Below are 16,295 nucleotides of genomic sequence, written 5' to 3' on the forward strand. Positions count from 1 at the left end.
CAGGCAGGCTACAAAAGGCTCCATTTGATGCTAAATACTGCAGCAGTGCCTTCTCATGGGCAGGTACAGAAGCCTTTTAATTTCAGTGAGTGGCTTCAAGGCAAAAACCCTAATGAAGACAACATAATTTGCGGTGTCAATAGCTATTAATGCCATGAGGGCTGCAGAACACACTGAGCTTTGATTTAATATCTCCCTCTTAGAGCATACTCTGCCTTCATAATAAGAACAAGGCCAAGGAGGAATAACCTCCAGCTGCTCCTGCAGATCAGGAGCCTACAGCCATACATTACTTTCATTGACATTTTCTGCTTTGAGAAAAATCAACACAAAGTGCTATCAGAATACAGGTCACCAGACCCAAAGAATATCCCAAAAGATGTCAGATTAGATTCATAAAGCATTATCTACTATCATTTTGAGACTTGAGAGAGCATCTCTTGCTCCTTTGGGCTCCAGGGGAGCTCTGATCCCAGTTAGCTGTCCTTTCCAAATTAAGCAGAAACTTGGCTGGTTGACTCTGATCTTATGCAATATCTACTTTTGTCTGCTTACCCCCACCTCTGCAGCAGCCTCTTCTCCACCAACATTTCTGAGGTGTAAATGGTGATAAAAGCATAAATAAAGTTTCTTTCCAGAGAGGGTGAGAGGAACTGATAAGGAAAGTGCATGAAATGTGAGTGACTGAGAGCAATGGCAATTAGAAAGAACCAAAGAGCAGCTGGACTGGAACTCTGGGAGGGCAATGGCCTCAGCTGACACTTATTCAGAAGATTTGATAATCCATTAACAAGGAATTTTAACCTCCAAGTGCAGACACACAGGTGCTGCTGACAAGAAACTCAAGCAACTAGAAGGAAAAAATACAGAGGGTAACTTTTTAGATGTGAATTCCTGTCAGCCTTTGGCACCTGATCATTAGTGCTGGTACTTAGTATAAAGCAAAAATATCTGGCAGTTTGAAAATTGTGCCCACATATAATTATTGTGCTGGCAGTCACTATATTCAACAAGATCATGCAAAGAAGTGCGTGGTAATTTCTGATAAAAAGACAGGCAACTCCTCCAGCCACTTCTCTATGCTACTGTGACAACACAGGAACACAAAGGTGATTGCTTTCTTTTCTGCCACTACCCTAAAATTAAGCCTTTCCCCACTGACACTCACTTGGCTCAACACCTCTGAGCTGATGAGAACATTGAGGTAAACCTTTTCAGTTCCTCTTTAATCATCTGGACAGTTGGAGCAAAACTGAAGTCAGGCAAGCAGGCCAGTGAGGAGCTGGCTGTAAAGAAATTACTATTTCTTTAGTAGAAGAGTCACAATATAAATTTCACATCAGACCTCTATATTTTTAAATATTTTCATTTTTCTTTCTTATTCCGTGCAAAAAACCTCAGTCACTGTCTTCTACTGACACTTCATTTTGAGACAGAATGCAATTCACTCCCCTAAGTTGCCAGAAAGGGAATCTCTTCAAGCTCTTGAATAGTGAACAAAATATGAAAAAAGTCTATACTAGACTGCAGGACAAACTACCCAGTTGAGCTGAGTAGTCTTGGGACAGGTGAAGTCAGAGGGAAAAAATAAAAGAGAAAAAAATGCAAGAAGAGAAAAAGAACTTCAGTTACAGCAGAAATAATGCAGTTTTAATGGACCATGGAATATCAGATACCCAGCAAGAAGATGACCTTTTCTCCAGTGCTGAAATAACAAAGCTACAGAACACAAACGGTGATAAACCAACTTCAACTTTACAAAATCAATTTATGTGAGAATAAAAGAACGAAAGACATGACCTTTTCTTAGCTATTAAACAAACTAAATCCATTCTACTGAAGTCTTCTTTTTGAACAAAAGTTATTGCCTGACCTTTCTTATTCCAGTGCAGGATGCAAAGTGACTGGGCAAAGCATTTTAAGCTCTTTTGTTCTTCCTAAATCAGAGGTTTGTGCCACCACAGAGGGGAAAACAGTGCAGATCCTTCCTAACCCCAACACAGGAGCTTCTGTAGGTACCACCAGACATCTGTAACATGACCCAAAGACATGGGGCAAAGACCACACAGGCTGGTGCTGGAATAGGAGTGGATATTTAGGCTGGAATAGGACTGGGTATCCAAACCAGCCCTGTATCTCCACAGGATCCTACAACACACAGGTATCAGTTCTTGATCTGCACAATGAAGACTATTAAAAGTGATCTGTGCTAATGGAACACTATTACATCAACACTGAGATTTTATACCTAACACTGATACAATTTTGTATGATATTCTCAAAGAATCAGAGGCATAAAATGCATTTCCTGAAATTACTGCTCTCTGTGATATTACCACGAGATGAGTTCTTAGTAATTTATTGGATTCTCTACATTAACTGTTCTATAAACAGTATAAAATAAAAATATAATGTAAATGAATGACAATTACATAATGTCATGTTAGTCTAAACATAATTTTACCTGTAATTTTTCTCTTGTGGGGTCAGTATCCAAGTAATATTCAACAGGTGGATGTTGCTGACTGGGATAACTGCAAAATAGGTTTATTCACTGAAAATAGAAACAAGTCATTATTTCCAATCCTTCTAATCCCAAGATCCATCTGTGAGCAAGATATTTTATTTGATGTACAAAAAACACATGCATTTGCATACGTGGAAATGTATAAAAACATACACATTAATTCCCGAGGCTGCTCTGTTAAACACTGTCAGTAAGGGGCTGCTCATGCACCATCCTGTGGTTTAACGGGACAGACTCACAGTCACAGGAATCCTGACTGACTGGAAATCAAGAATCATTTTCTGAGACAGACAAATCACTTTATTATGAGAAATAACTCCTGGCTTCTGGAAGGGGATTAGTGTATCACAGGCACTATCATCATTTTCATCTTCGTTTGGGATTCCATCCTCCTGTTTTCTCTTTTTTATCATTGAAAAACTGCCAGTGAGATGAACATGGAACAAAACTAATCTGATGGCTCCTGGGGGCAGGAGAGCAGTTGTGCTCAGCAAAACAGAATTTTGAAAAAGTTGACCAAGAAATCTTTGAGATCAGAGAAGAAGGACAGGAGAACATCAGGACTGAGAATTGTACCTCCTGGCTGTGAAATAATAGTGCTCAAAACCGAGAATCTGAGATTATATGTCTCCATGTAGGGACAATCTTTAGCCAAAAACCATAGAGAAGGTGGAGAGAAAAAATGCTGGTATCTTCAGAGCTGAAGAACAAAGAGCATTAGTGACCAAGGAGGATCTGTGACACTGCCAATCCAGGGCCTGCCCATCTATTGCTCCCAAGAGCTCTGAGACCCCTGAACAAAAGCCCCAGGGTCCTGTGAAAAGGTACCTTTACTGATACAGCAATCTTCTTCTGGATAAGGAAGAAAAGGGTTGCCATGGCAACCCTGAATGAATTCAGCACATCACCTGCACACCAAATCTATCTGCAAAGGCTCTCTGGAAAGTTGGGTGTTTGCCTGCTTCTAGTTAGGGGTCCATGAAAATTGTACCAAGGTCCTCCAAACAAGGATTGCACAGGAAATGGATGGGACTTCTGCACCCACCAGATCAAAGGCTGCTCAGAGGTACAATTATCTATGTAAAAGGAGAGCACTGTATTTTTCTTGACAAAGATTTTCAAATAGCTGTAAAGACTGGAGAGTCTGATCTGTGCAGGGAACAAGTAAGGCCTGGAAGCTTTCTGTGACAAGGCAAACATGCCAGAGTTGTTAATCTTTTTGCTAATGAAGCCTCATGTTTGGATTTCCTCACCTATTACATCGATTTCCTTCTTTATAGAATAAGGGAAAAGCAAAGAACCAAAAATTGGAATCAAATACGTTGGAAGAACAAGTTGTTTAGAAGCAACGACAAGTAGGAGCAAAAATGAACTGCAAAACCAATTAAAACATATGCAGAAATGCAGGTAGAAACGGTAGAAATAGATAAAATTCAATTCAGCTTCTTGTCAAAGTGTAGCAGAGAACATGAGGTAAAATCTAAAAGTTTCTGTTCTATATGCACTGCCCCTGGTCTCTCAACTCTGTAAAGTTTGTGAAATTCTGGTGTGCCAAAAGGCCCTGTAAAAAACATTTCAAATAAAAGAAAAAAATCAGCACAGTGTTTATTGCAGCTAAAGCAAGGCCACATGGGAGCAAAGAGAAGTTTCTTTGCAACCCTTGTCTGAAGTATCATCTGTCTGAAGGATGCCCTTTGAAGTGCCATGGCTCAGGACTCGGGCATTCCAACCAAGGAGGTAAAATGTTCAACACTCCTTTGGATATGTCCACAAACATACAGCCCTTTTGTGGACATAACCCACCCCCGAAGGAAGGTCATGGGCTGAAGGTTAAATAAATACCTGTGTTTGCTCCCTGCCACCTGGGGAACCTTCAAACAGAGGCTGGTAGTTTTGTTTAAACAAAATCAGCTTTCACAGAAATACATGACCAGAATGCAGCACTTGGCCAATGACTGAACAAAGAGCCTGAAACCTGCAGTGATATAAAATACCTCTCTCTTATGTAATACCAACATTTTTGGGAACTACTTAGAGGACAATTCACAAAGGCTAATTCCAGTCAAAATGTGCAGATTCTTTCTCAGAAGCAACCACTGGGGACAAGCTTCCCCATGACAGCCCTTGGAACTACCTCTGTAAAATTCTGAAGTGAGAATTAAAGCACTTTTGCAAATACTATTGTGTAAGTTGAAGCCACAGTTTTATAATGAAAAAACACAACTATTTAAATAATATATATTTTTCTTAAATTATTTGTGGAAATAAACTATAAAGAGGGGGATTCATCTGTACTGGGCCAGTTACTCTTCCAGGCCAGCAGTTCTCATACACTGCTCTGCACCCCAACTTCCAGCCCTGCCAAACCCAACAGATTCACATGGGGGCTGACTTTCCAAATGAGAAAGCCAATTACATTATAAACCTGCATTTGGCACAAAAACCATCTACAGAAAAAGCAGAGAATCAAAATCAATCAAACCCAAAAAGCTTCATTAAAATACACAAAAAGATTCACATGAGAGAGCTGCTCTTGTCTGAGGGCAGGGGGATGAACCTGGCAACTGTGACAGACCCTTCCAGGCTTGTTTTCTATTACCTTCCATTAATCTTTCTCCTTTTCAGGCACTCCTTTACACATCTGAGTCTATGTGAGGCTCAGGATTTTTTCTTCTAATACACATGTCAATACACCCCACTTTTGTTTGCTCAGCCACCACCAGGGAGTTTTGTCTTGTGAGCAATGAACGTCTTTCAGTCACTAACCAGCCCCAGCAGCCCAGCACTGCAGGGAAAACCTCACCTCAGAGAGCAACAAAGTCATTTCACTTGGCACCAGAACTGTCAGTGGTCCTTTACAGACCTGTACTTTTAACCAAGTAGATAAAACTTATCTATATCACAATTTTAAGATACAAATCAGGCTGTTTTTTCTAAACAGTGTTTTACAATGCACAGCTCAGTGTTAACACAGAGACACACTGTCAGTTTGTCTCCAGCAGACACAACAGGCTGCTGACTCAGCTGTATTTTGATACTAATTATCTTTCACACAATGAAGAGGCACAGGAATTAACATTCTTCAAATCTAGAATACGATTCTCTTCCCAGCAGCTAAAGAAGTAACACAGGCATAACAAGGATCTATGTGCAAAGTCAAGGTCCACACCATGAGAATATCAAATGCTATTGAACACATTTTGAAGAAACATTTTATGGATTTATTAACTTTCAAAGATTACTTAGTCAGTGAAAGTAGTTTCTTTGATAAGGGAGTCAATAAGAATTAAAGCCTCTGTAGATACAATGGGAAAGAATTGCATAAAATTGTGTATGTTTAGAACATGGTCTCACCAGTTACAGACATGGAAAAATATCAGAAAACAACCTGAATTATTTGGAATCTGTGAAATAATTTCTGTCACCCAGTTCTCCAAAGTGCCCAACGTCTCTAGTGAGGAGAAAAAAAATAGCAGGAATGCAACTATTTCAACAAACAATCATAAATCTTAGAATGTTAAAACTAAGTTAAATTAGGGATCCAAAGTAGGTTGATTTATTTGAGCTACCTGCTCTTTTACTGACATGAGAAAAAACCCCAAACAAATAGAAATATTCAGAGCACGTTTATCCAATTTCTCCCATTTCTCCAAGTCCCAGAGATACCTGTTCCCCATGGGTCAGAAGTGAAAATCATGGAGATTTTGCTCTTCTTAAAAAAGCAACAAAAATACCCCCAACCCAATCCCCTTAAAACCAGCATCAGTTCAAGATTCCATATGCACACTGTTACATTACAGTGTAAAATAATGCTAAAAATGTGTATTAATAGAGACATTTTCTTCAGAGACAGAAAAATCATTCTTTGCACATGCTTTTAGGCGGAATGAAAGGAACCACAATGTACACATTCCTCTTTCACAAACACATCCTTAAGCCAATGCACTCAAGTGTAGTATGTTTTTGATTGTGAGTGTGTCAAGATAACCCAAACACCCCTGCCAGCAACACTCCATCCATTGTATCACCATCAAACATGACATTTAAGAACACAAAAAACCCTAATATACACACAGCAAAAAGCATTCTTATCTCACCCATAATATGCATTTATCATAAAATATATTAGTATACAGAAGTTAAAGAGAGTTGACATCTCCAGGAGGAATTAAAATGCAGGTTTGCTCTTCCTTCCAACACAGTAATTTAAACAAAAATACATTAAGTACTGATATTCCTGAATAGGCTTATAAACAATTTAGACAATTACAGTAGAGTCATTCTCTCACAAAAAAAACCCAAAAAAATCCCTGAACCTGAAGACAACGCAGACAGTACTTGGTATTACCTTTAGACTGAACAACCAAGTTCACACAATAAGCAGCATAAACCACCTAAATGAAAAATCACCAGTGTAAAACCCATTTCCAGTTCTACCACAATACAAAATGCCTTCCCCCATTCTGTGTCCTCAATGAAAAGTGTCCCATCTGCTGATCAGCATAAGAGATACCCTATGTCAGAATTTTTCTTTCAGAAGGGAATATCATACAGAAGGGCCTGTCTCTGGTTATCTCCCTTCAGCAGTTCCAAAGAGCAAAGGGACAGGTGTTACCCCCAGTCCTCAAACTTCAGGCCACCGGCGATGAGGGACCTCAACAAACCAGTCCCAGTGAGGCACCAAGCTGCCTCAGGAGACAGAAATGTGGGCATTGTAGTTATTTTTATTCTGATTAAAGGCATATACACCCAGTGATTGCTCTGTCTCTGAAGAAAATCTCTCTATAAATACACATTTTAGCTTTATTTTACATAGGATGGAAGGATTGTAATATAACAACCTGGGTATCGAATTCTTGCAGTGACACTGAATGCCAACATCTGGGCTCATAACAAAGGGAGAGCTGCACGTCGTGTCTTTCATTACTATGTATAAATATTATAAGGAAGCCCTTATTAGCAGCAAGTGAATAATTTTCATTTTTTTGCCTAGAAAAGGCCACAGGTTTTAGAGCAGAGGATGATGCACCTTGTCCTTCACTGACCGAGCCCTGCAACAGGTCAATCCCAGTGTGGATGTGTCCAGTCCCGTCCCAGCGATGGCACACAGGCCATGGCCACCACCGCTGCGGCATTTTTCTGTCAAACACCGCAAATACCACAACGACAGAACAGCTCTGCCCCAGCCGCCTAGGGCTGGGCGCCCCTCAGGGAGCCCCCCGCGGCGAGAGTCCGAGCCTCCCCTGGGGCCGGCGGGGGTGCGGCGACCCCTCACCTGCACCGTTCCGTGCCGCTGTGGGGTCGGGCGGTGGCGCCTGGCTGCTTCCCGGCTGGATTTGGGCTCTGTCCCGGCTGGATTTGGACTGAGGGGGCGGGGCCGCTCCCGCCCCTCACGGCCCCGCCGCCCGCCAGGGGGCGCGCGCGCGCGCCTCCGAGCCCCGCCGTGACGCAAGCGGCGCGCCCCGCCGAGGTGCATGCCGGGCCGGCGGCGGGAACATGGCGAGCGACTTCTACCTGCGGTACTACGTGGGGCACAAGGGGAAGTTCGGGCATGAGTTCCTCGAGTTCGAGTTCCGCCCCGACGGTGAGAGCGGGCAGGGGCCGGGGGGCACCGGGAGGGACGGCTCTGCGCTCCCCGAGGGCTCGGGGCCGGGCCGCCCCGGCGGGTTTTAACGCGCGGCCTCTCCCCGCAGGGAAGCTGCGCTATGCCAACAACAGCAACTACAAGAACGATGTGATGATCCGCAAGGAGGTAAGTGAGGGGGGCGGCGGCGCGGGGGTCGGTTTCCCTGCTGGAATGGTGTGTGCAGGGGTTGTAGTTCCATGTTGGGATGTTGTGTCCAGGCTTACGTGCACAAGAGCGTGATGGAGGAACTGAAGAGAATCATCGACGACAGTGAAATCACGAAGGAAGATGATGCTCTGTGGCCACCTCCGGACAGGGTGGGCCGGCAGGTGGGTGCATCTAATCGGTGCTTTAATTTCCGTGGGTAGCTCCTTGGAAGCATAACAGAACTTTTCCCTCAAGGCTGTGTTGATTCCAGCCGAAAGGGAAACAATACTACCTTAAAACCTGAGTAGTGACTCAATGGCAGCTTAGCTGTGAGAGTTAATATGATTCACAGACCTGCTGCACTCAATGTCTCTGTAATAGAAATTTGTAAAAAAAAAGTAAGTTATCACAGTACTTAAGTATTTCTGTAACTTGTACCACAAAGCAGTAGAGTTCCCATAACCTTTTATTTTTCAGGAGCTTGAGATAGTAATCGGTGACGAGCACATCTCCTTTACTACGTCAAAAATCGGTTCACTCATTGATGTAAATCAGTCCAAGTATGTACCCTGCTTTTTTAAGTTGGTGTTGTTTTTATTTAACAATCTATATTAAACTTGCTGATCACTGGGTACCTGTACTTTACATTGTTTCAAGGTACAAATCAGTTCCTGGGGACACTGCTCTGTGTTGCAGTGTAATGTACCAGCTGCCTTTACACTGTGGCATTACACGTATTTTCAAATACCTTGCTATAGGAACCCTGTCAGATGTGTTCATAGGCCAAACTGACCTGCCATTCACCTGTCTGCATCAATGTCTTTGGGAGAACCGAGAGTTCTGTATTTCACCAAAGCTGAAAAGATTGGCTGTCATGTTTGGTTGGTTTTTTTAATCCTAAGTGCTGTTGCTACTTGGCTTTCATGAAAAAAAAAGCACATCTTGTCAAGACTTAAAATATGCAAACCTGGAGTGCAAAATGTTTTATCAGTCAATGTAGAATGAAAAAAAAACCTGTTCATGTCTAAAGTGACCTCCAAAAAGTCTCCTTACAGGCGTTGGGGTTTTTTTAATAGGTTAGTTCTATAAACTCTTCTAAAAGAGCATCAATCTTAAACTTCTTTTGTTTTCTTTCCTTCTGTTGTGCACTGCAGAGATCCAGAAGGTTTGAGAGTATTCTACTACCTGGTCCAGGACCTTAAGTGTCTCGTCTTCAGTCTTATTGGACTGCACTTCAAGATTAAGCCAATTTAAATCAGACAAATTGAAGTTTGTATTACATTCTGTATGGGGGAATGGGTGGGGGGGAGGATGCTGTTCCAGCTTGTCAGGGTTTCTGGCCTGGAGCTTTTATGTATTTCAGATTTTTTTTGTTGTTGTTAAAAACTGTCAGTGAATGTCTTTATTAAAAGGATGAGATTTCTTTTTAATTTTTGAGTTGTGAGAGACTGACTTCCTAACGCTTCTTTTAGCATGATACACTCAGGGTATGTGACATCACTTGTATCATACACATCCTATATTTCTCTGTCTACACAGCAGTAGAAAATGGAATTAAGCCTAGCTTTCTGAAACGAAACTTCAACCAGCTGTCAGGATAAACCTCTTTTACTATCCTAAGCTGGCTATTCTGTTGGCCAGCCCAAAAGTGCAAACCAGCTGACTCTGCACATGAAACCTGGTGGTAGCAGACACGCATCATCTTCCTCATGTCCTGAGCTCACCTGTTTGCCCCCAGAGCACAGGTGGACAACAGGCCCCCAGGAGCCACCCAGGATCTTCACTGACGCTCCCGTCCAGCTTCGGAGAAGCTTGAAAAGCAATGTAGAATGTATTTACTTAGGTTCTAGTCTAGCAGATCTGTTGTGCAGCATTAATTAAAAGACTTTGAGGGGTCTGAGGCTCCCCGTGGGCTCAGAGGTTGTTCCCCACAGCAGCGCTGCCAAACTGTGCCCTTGCTTTCTCTGGCACATCTATATTGGCTAAGTCAGTAGCCACTGCGATTAAAAAACAATTGTGGTTAAATGGCTTTTTAAAGGTGCGAACCCCCACTGCCAGTGCCAGTCCCTCCCGCTTTCCCGCCCCTCACCACAGGCACCGCCCGCCCTCCCCGCCCCGCCGGGGCGGTGACGGGGGCCATCTTGGCTGAGGGCAAGCGGGGCTTCGCGTCGGCTTCAGCCCGGCAGGGAGCGCCGGGCGCGGCCGCCATCTTGGCTGAGGGCACGGCCTCGGCGGGGCAGAGGGAAAAGAGAATTCCACTAAAATTCCACGGAGGAGCGGCCGGAGACCCGCGCGGCCATGGGGGTAGGTGGGACCGCGGCCGGGCCGGGCCAGGCCGATGCGATCCGGGCTGACGCCGCTCCCGCCCCCCCTTGCCTTGCAGAGGATCGGGCTGCAGCTCCGCGCCACGCTGGAGAACATCACCCGGCTGCGGGCCGAGGGCGAGGACTTCCGATGGTACCTCAAGGTGCGGCGGGGCCGGGGCCGCCGGGGGTGTCACACATCCCGCGTTAGTGACAGCTCTCAGCTCTCTGACTTCTGTTTTCCAGCTGAAATGTGCGAACTGCGGCGAAGTCTCTGAGAAGTGGCAGTACCTGCGGCTGATGGTTCGTGTCCCTCTGGTAACCTGCCTCAGAACAAAAATGGGAACACGAACCTGCCTCTTACACACGTATTAGCATCAGGAATGGGACAACTTGCACTTCAGACGAGTTTTTCAATTGCTATATGCGTTTCATAGCTTTTCAGTAGCTATATGCAATTAGAAAACGCTGTCATATTCCATACTAAAAAAAATTTGGATACTGTTAATTGAAATATGCCATTGGAATGGTGACTGTTGGTGAGCAAGTATTTACATCTGCTCTAAAAAAACAACTTTCTGTAAAAATAAAATTTGAGAACAAATTTTGAGGTGATATCAGAATAAGGTTGTGCCTGTAAATATTTCTCTGATGCTGATGGAATATTTCTGGAGAAATTTAGGTAATTCAAGGTGAGTTAAGCATGCTAAATTAGCACTTAGAAACTGAAAAAGCAGGATAAAAGATAAGGGATAAGAGAAGGTTCCGTTCTTCAGAATGATGATCCTTTTTTCTTGCACAATACTGAGTGGCAAGAATGTATTTTGAGGAATTAATAGAACATGCCTCTGTAGACCAAGACATAACTATCCACTATTCCCTGTTCTAAGTCTAGAACAGAATTATTCTTTGATAATCGCAGCTTCTTGAATTACTAATCTCTTGTACAAAAAAAAGCCTTCTTGTGGCAGTATTTTTAAGAAGTGAAAGACTGTTGTAAAAACTGCTTTACCTTTGCAGAGGCTTCCAGTGGCTCAGCTGAAGTGCAGTCACAAATGTCTCTGCTGTCGTGGTTTTTAGGACAGTGCTCCCCTGAAGGGCGGCCGAGGCAGCGCCACGATGGTGCAGAAGTGCAAGCTGTGCTCCAGGGAGAACTCCATCGGTACGTGCTTACATGTTTAACAGGCACCATCCACTTGTCACTTTGTCTCCCAAGTTTTTTTTTTAGTCCCCATTTTTGCTTGTAAAGAGCATTCACCAGGGAATTCTTCCCTTGCACACCAGTGCTCGAGTTCACAACAGGTACACACTCGACATCACGCTCATGAAGGAGACAGCAAGGCCTGGTGAGTCCAGGTTTCTGCATGAACAAAACTCATCTGTAATGTCATTTTACAAAGCATGCAAATTTTTTTTGCATTGATAAGGTAACAAAATGATGCAGTGTAAACTCCTCAGGAGAAGGGAGAAAAAGTGAACTCTACCTTCTGAAGGCCAGCTGGAGGAAATGCTTGGTGCCTTTGTTTCTTTTATTTTGTATAAGGAAATTTCTTTGAAAGAACCTGGTGCTTGGTTTGTGCTGAGTAAAACTGAAGACATAATGCAACTCACTTTTACACTTTTTCTTTGTTTTAGATATTTTAAGTCAGACAATCAAGCCTTACAATGTAAGTTGGTTTCCTCTTCTATATAACGAGAGATAAATAAGCATTAATACTATTTCGAGTTTTTGCTTTATCATCCTCTTTCAAGAACACAAAAGAAGCTGGTATTGTTCCCTGACAGAAATTGTCTCTTGTAGACTCCTGCACAGAGTCTCAAGTGTAGAATAAACTGACACATTTCATAAGCCAACACAGAACTGTATCACTCAAATTAGAGGTGGTTAGGCCTGTATTAGCAGACTAAGAAATTCTAGTTAATGACCACCTATTAAATGAGCCCTAGGATTTTGCTGTCACTTGGGACATCAGAGATGACAGTACTGCCTTTAAAGCAATCCATTCCTAAACTAATGCTTGTCACTGTCTCTATTAGAGGGAAACTAATGGAATTCTGGCTCAATTACAGGCTGAAGACAGTGAGAAATTCAAGACAATAGTGGAGTTTGAATGTCGAGGTCTGGAACCGGTTGACTTTCAACCACAGGTGAGTTCTTACTTGTGATTTGTTTCTCAGTTTTTAAAAACGCTTCTTGTAGACTCTAGAGTGATAAAATACACACTGTTTGAAATGGTTCTGGAACATCCTAGACCTCCCCAAATTCCCATTCTCCCCATGGGATTCCCATCCACTTTTTTTCTATTTCATTTGACTCCAAACAAACCCAGAAACACTAACAGATAACACAACTCTGGTATTCTTGGTGCCAGGAAAATCTAACACTAGGCACACCTTGGAGTCTTACTCCACCTGCCTTACAGGTGACTCAGCACTGCTCACCTGAACTCACCTGAGAGGTCTTCATTGCTCAGGTTATCGCAGAAGAGTCTTTCCCAAGGGGAATTGTGAGACTGCAGTGTTGGACAGAGCACCACTGTGCTCCTTGCTGTGTTACAGAGAGCACATGCAGTTCAGGTGATGAACACAATTCCTCTAAAAAACAAACCAATTTTCTTTGGGATTTGACATCACTAAAGCCACAGGGAGTGAATACTGGCAGTTCTCCATGTGAAACTTGAGCAAAGGCTGAAGATCACCGGCACACTTAAAGGCTGTTGCAAAGCACACCTCAAGGTTCAGAGTTAAAGGATTTCTTCAGGGCCACACCAGTCTGCAGTGACTCATCTGCTTGTGCACGGTCATGCCTGTTAACTCCCTACTATATTTAACGTATTATTCCAGTCGGATTAGGTGTAAATAGACTGACAGATATAAACCTGTCTTATCCTTCCCTCAGACTGTGATGCTGGGCTAAGAAACAGCCCAAAGAAGCCAATCCTACAACGAATTTGATATAAATAGAATCCCCACTGCAGAGTGCTGCAGGAGGTCTTTATCTGTTTATTTAAGTGAAGCCCATCTTTCTGAAGAACAGTGGTTATTAGTTTATCCCTGTTTGAAAGCTATGCAGCCAGACCTAGGAACTCGCACCTCAAGAAAAATCTATGGGAAGACTACAAAATATAGGAGATGTTTATAGCTCTGCATCCTAACTGTCAATTTTATTTTTATCTGGAAAAAAAAAGCTTCATTAAAGCTTTTAATTTAATCTAAATTTGGTCTCTGCACTTGACTGGAGAGTATACTTGAATTCCTGAAGAGGTATTTGAGTGAATTTTCTGATGCCTAAATCAGTAAATGAGAATTTTCTGATGCCTGTATGACTTCTGCAGTTCCAAACAATTCTGTAAACTGCTTTATATTTGACATGATCCAAGCCAGCCTGGCTTCTCCACAGCCTTACATCTGGCTTTTGATTAGCACCATGGCCATAGTATTACAGTATTTTCTCTCTATTCTTGGTAGACCTAATACAAACACACCTGAAGTCAATTTAAAGTGGCTTAATGCTTGCATGTCTTATTTAAATTGTAGTTATCTAAAAAAAGAAAGCAGAGAAAGTATCCTTTGATTCTCCGGATATACACCCTCCTTTTAGACCTAGTACAGAAGCGTGTAATTCCAGACACGTGGCTCCTTGTTCCTTGGAGGGCTGGTGAGTGGCTCCAGGTGGCAAAAGCAGGGCTGCTTCTATTTTTCTAGTGTTTGTTCTGTACTGCAGCTCTGCAGTTTTGTCCCATGCTGCTGATCTTCCTCTCCATCCCAGCAGTTCCCTTGAGATGGGCTTCCAACAGTTCTAGAAGGGCCACTGTGCCCTGCAGATCACTCTCCTTGTGTTAGATCTGACCCACTCTGTGGTTTATTTAACTCCCAAGTGCTTAACCTTCCTTCAGATCCAGAAATATTTTAAAATCAAGTGGCTTACTTTGCACATTCTTACACAGCTAAATGTCTGACTGGCATTAGTGGGATTTCTCTATCAAAAATGCAAGTGTAGATCCCTTGCAGAAAACCAGGAAGAAACATGGATTTTTAGCCACTTGTTAATAAAATTCTGTAATTAGAAATGGCAATGTAAGGAACCTTCCTGTATGCTACAGAAGTGGCTGGGATTTTTAAATATACAATGAAATTTTGTGTTGAGTTACTTTCTTTAAATATGTTTCAATGATCATATTTATTATTTTCTTGGTACAACTTATTTTTAAAAACTTTCTGCAAATGTGTTTGCAGGCAGGGTTTGTTGCTGAAGGTGCAGAATCTGGCACACCTTTCAATGACATAAACCTGTTGGAAAAGGTATGTTGTCTTAGTTCCATTAGTAAATCTAATTATTTAGCTTGCTTTCCCCAAGTCACTAGTCCAAAATACACACCCTGCTCTTTCCTGTAGCCACAGGAAGGTCATAGCTGGAGAGAGGAACTGCATCAACTATGAACAACCAGCATTACTAAGTGTCATTTTAGAAGTAGGTATTTGATAACTTAGCAGCTGGCAAAGGGAGAAATGCTACTTTTATTTAAGTCACTCAAGAATTCCAGAGAGCAGGAACCTGGAATATTAAATGGCTGGGGTCACGAGAGTGGTGAATTGATTTTTCTAGGAAGATCCCTGCACATTTTCCTATGCACAGAGGTATTAAAAAGTAATACAGACACTGTCCTTCAAAGCTCAGGATAATGACACCAGCATTGCAAATCTTCCTTGGCTGTGAGCAGGAATCTCAAGGTCAAATCTGTTCCCTGGTATCCTACTTGGCAGGGATCTGCATGTCTGCTTACCCACCTGACTAAGGTATTGTAAATGATAGATAATCCTTTCACCTGCCATGGCTGCTGTCTTGTCCACTACAGGCTGTGGACTACATATGAAAAAATCTACAACATTATATAAATAAAAACACTGAGACTGAAGGTAATTTAATTTCAGGTCGGTGCTTTTGCTTCTCTCACCTGTCAGAACTTAACTTGGTGACTGCACAGTGCTTTCCACAGAAGTCTAAGACCCAAATTTTGAGTAACATTTGGTTTCAGTTTGAATTCCAGTCTGTGTGCATTCTGTCATCTGTGACTAACACTGTGAAATCTTATTTCCTACAGGATTGGAATGACTATGATGAAAAAACGAAGGAATCTGTTGGGATCTATGAAGTTACCCACAAATTTGTAAAATGCTGAAGTTCACAGCCCTAATAAATCTTGACATGCTTATTGATGGAGGAGCTGTATCCATCAGATACAAAGTTTCCTTGGAGTTCCTTTTTTTATATGGCTGCACTTCAGAAATGGAAACCTAAGTTCATAGAATCACTAAGGTCAGAAAAGACCTCCAAGATCACCGAGTCTGACCTTTGACCAACATCACTAAGTTGTACTTGCTGTCCCCAGCATTCTCTAATAAAATATTTTCCACAGAGCACTTGGAGATGGCCTCAGTACAAACTGAAAATAGTACATACACCTGACTGAACTGTGCCATTTTCTTAATGCTTTTTTTTGAAATACATATGGTTGTGGTGGACTGTAGCTTAACTACTGGACACAGTGACTGCTCAGACAACTTACAGCCCTAAAGTTTATCATGAAGAAATGGCTATGAGGATTAGTAAGGTTTGTGTTAACTGTTCCAGGGAACAGCTACACCTTTAGTAGCTTTCTGCCACTTCAAGTAAAGACACTGAGCTGAGTGT

The 16,295-nt window shown here is 42.4% G+C and overlaps 2 protein-coding genes and 1 long non-coding RNA gene across 5 annotated transcripts; 2 read left to right on the forward strand and 1 right to left on the reverse strand.

The window, feature by feature from the left end:
* Positions 1-2,099: 2,099 nt before the first annotated feature.
* LOC113975199 lies at positions 2,100-7,931 on the reverse strand. The gene is made up of 3 exons (XR_003536782.1): positions 7,803-7,931; positions 2,465-2,554; positions 2,100-2,148 (listed from the first exon to the last, which is right to left on the reverse strand). It is a non-coding gene; the product is annotated as an uncharacterized LOC113975199 (long non-coding RNA).
* Positions 7,932-7,978: 47 nt separating this feature from the next.
* Positions 7,979-9,735, forward strand: MAGOH (mago homolog, exon junction complex subunit). Its single transcript, XM_027698969.1, has 5 exons — positions 7,979-8,111; positions 8,221-8,279; positions 8,372-8,482; positions 8,778-8,860; positions 9,455-9,735. The coding sequence occupies exons 1-5, from the start codon at positions 8,024-8,026 to the stop codon at positions 9,552-9,554; spliced, it is 441 nt and encodes a 146-aa protein (XP_027554770.1). The 5' UTR covers positions 7,979-8,023; the 3' UTR covers positions 9,555-9,735.
* Positions 9,736-10,438: 703 nt separating this feature from the next.
* On the forward strand, positions 10,439-16,111 carry CZIB (CXXC motif containing zinc binding protein). Of its 3 annotated transcripts, none has more exons than XM_027698968.1 (8): positions 10,439-10,604; positions 10,684-10,757; positions 10,850-10,906; positions 11,684-11,765; positions 12,239-12,270; positions 12,674-12,751; positions 14,840-14,905; positions 15,706-16,024. In XM_027698968.1, exons 2-8 carry the CDS (start codon positions 10,755-10,757, stop codon positions 15,781-15,783), a joined length of 396 nt encoding a protein of 131 aa, XP_027554769.1. In that variant the 5' UTR covers positions 10,439-10,604; positions 10,684-10,754; the 3' UTR covers positions 15,784-16,024. The 3 variants fall into 3 exon arrangements, with proteins under 3 accessions (XP_027554769.1, XP_027554767.1, XP_027554768.1); XM_027698966.1 differs by having other exon boundaries at positions 10,464-10,604; positions 10,684-10,767; positions 15,706-16,111; XM_027698967.1 differs by lacking the exon at positions 10,684-10,757 and having other exon boundaries at positions 10,466-10,604.
* Positions 16,112-16,295: the final 184 nt, after the last annotated feature.

This window comes from Neopelma chrysocephalum, unplaced genomic scaffold (assembly GCF_003984885.1).
Source record: "Neopelma chrysocephalum unplaced genomic scaffold, ASM398488v2 Primary Assembly neopelma1_135, whole genome shotgun sequence".
Lineage (NCBI taxonomy): Eukaryota > Metazoa > Chordata > Aves > Passeriformes > Pipridae > Neopelma > Neopelma chrysocephalum.

Coding starts and splice junctions, on each gene's coding strand:
- CZIB (XM_027698966.1), top strand. Junction 11,766..12,238: donor CTCCAGGGAGAACTCCATCG/GTACGTGCTTAC, acceptor TCTTTGTTTTAG/ATATTTTAAGTCAGACAATC. Junction 14,906..15,705: donor ACATAAACCTGTTGGAAAAG/GTATGTTGTCTT, acceptor TATTTCCTACAG/GATTGGAATGACTATGATGA.
- MAGOH (XM_027698969.1), top strand. CDS start 8,024: ATGGCGAGCGACTTCTACCTGCGGTACTACGTGGGGCACAAGGGGAAG. Junction 8,483..8,777: donor CGGACAGGGTGGGCCGGCAG/GTGGGTGCATCT, acceptor TTTATTTTTCAG/GAGCTTGAGATAGTAATCGG. Junction 8,861..9,454: donor ATTGATGTAAATCAGTCCAA/GTATGTACCCTG, acceptor TGTGCACTGCAG/AGATCCAGAAGGTTTGAGAG.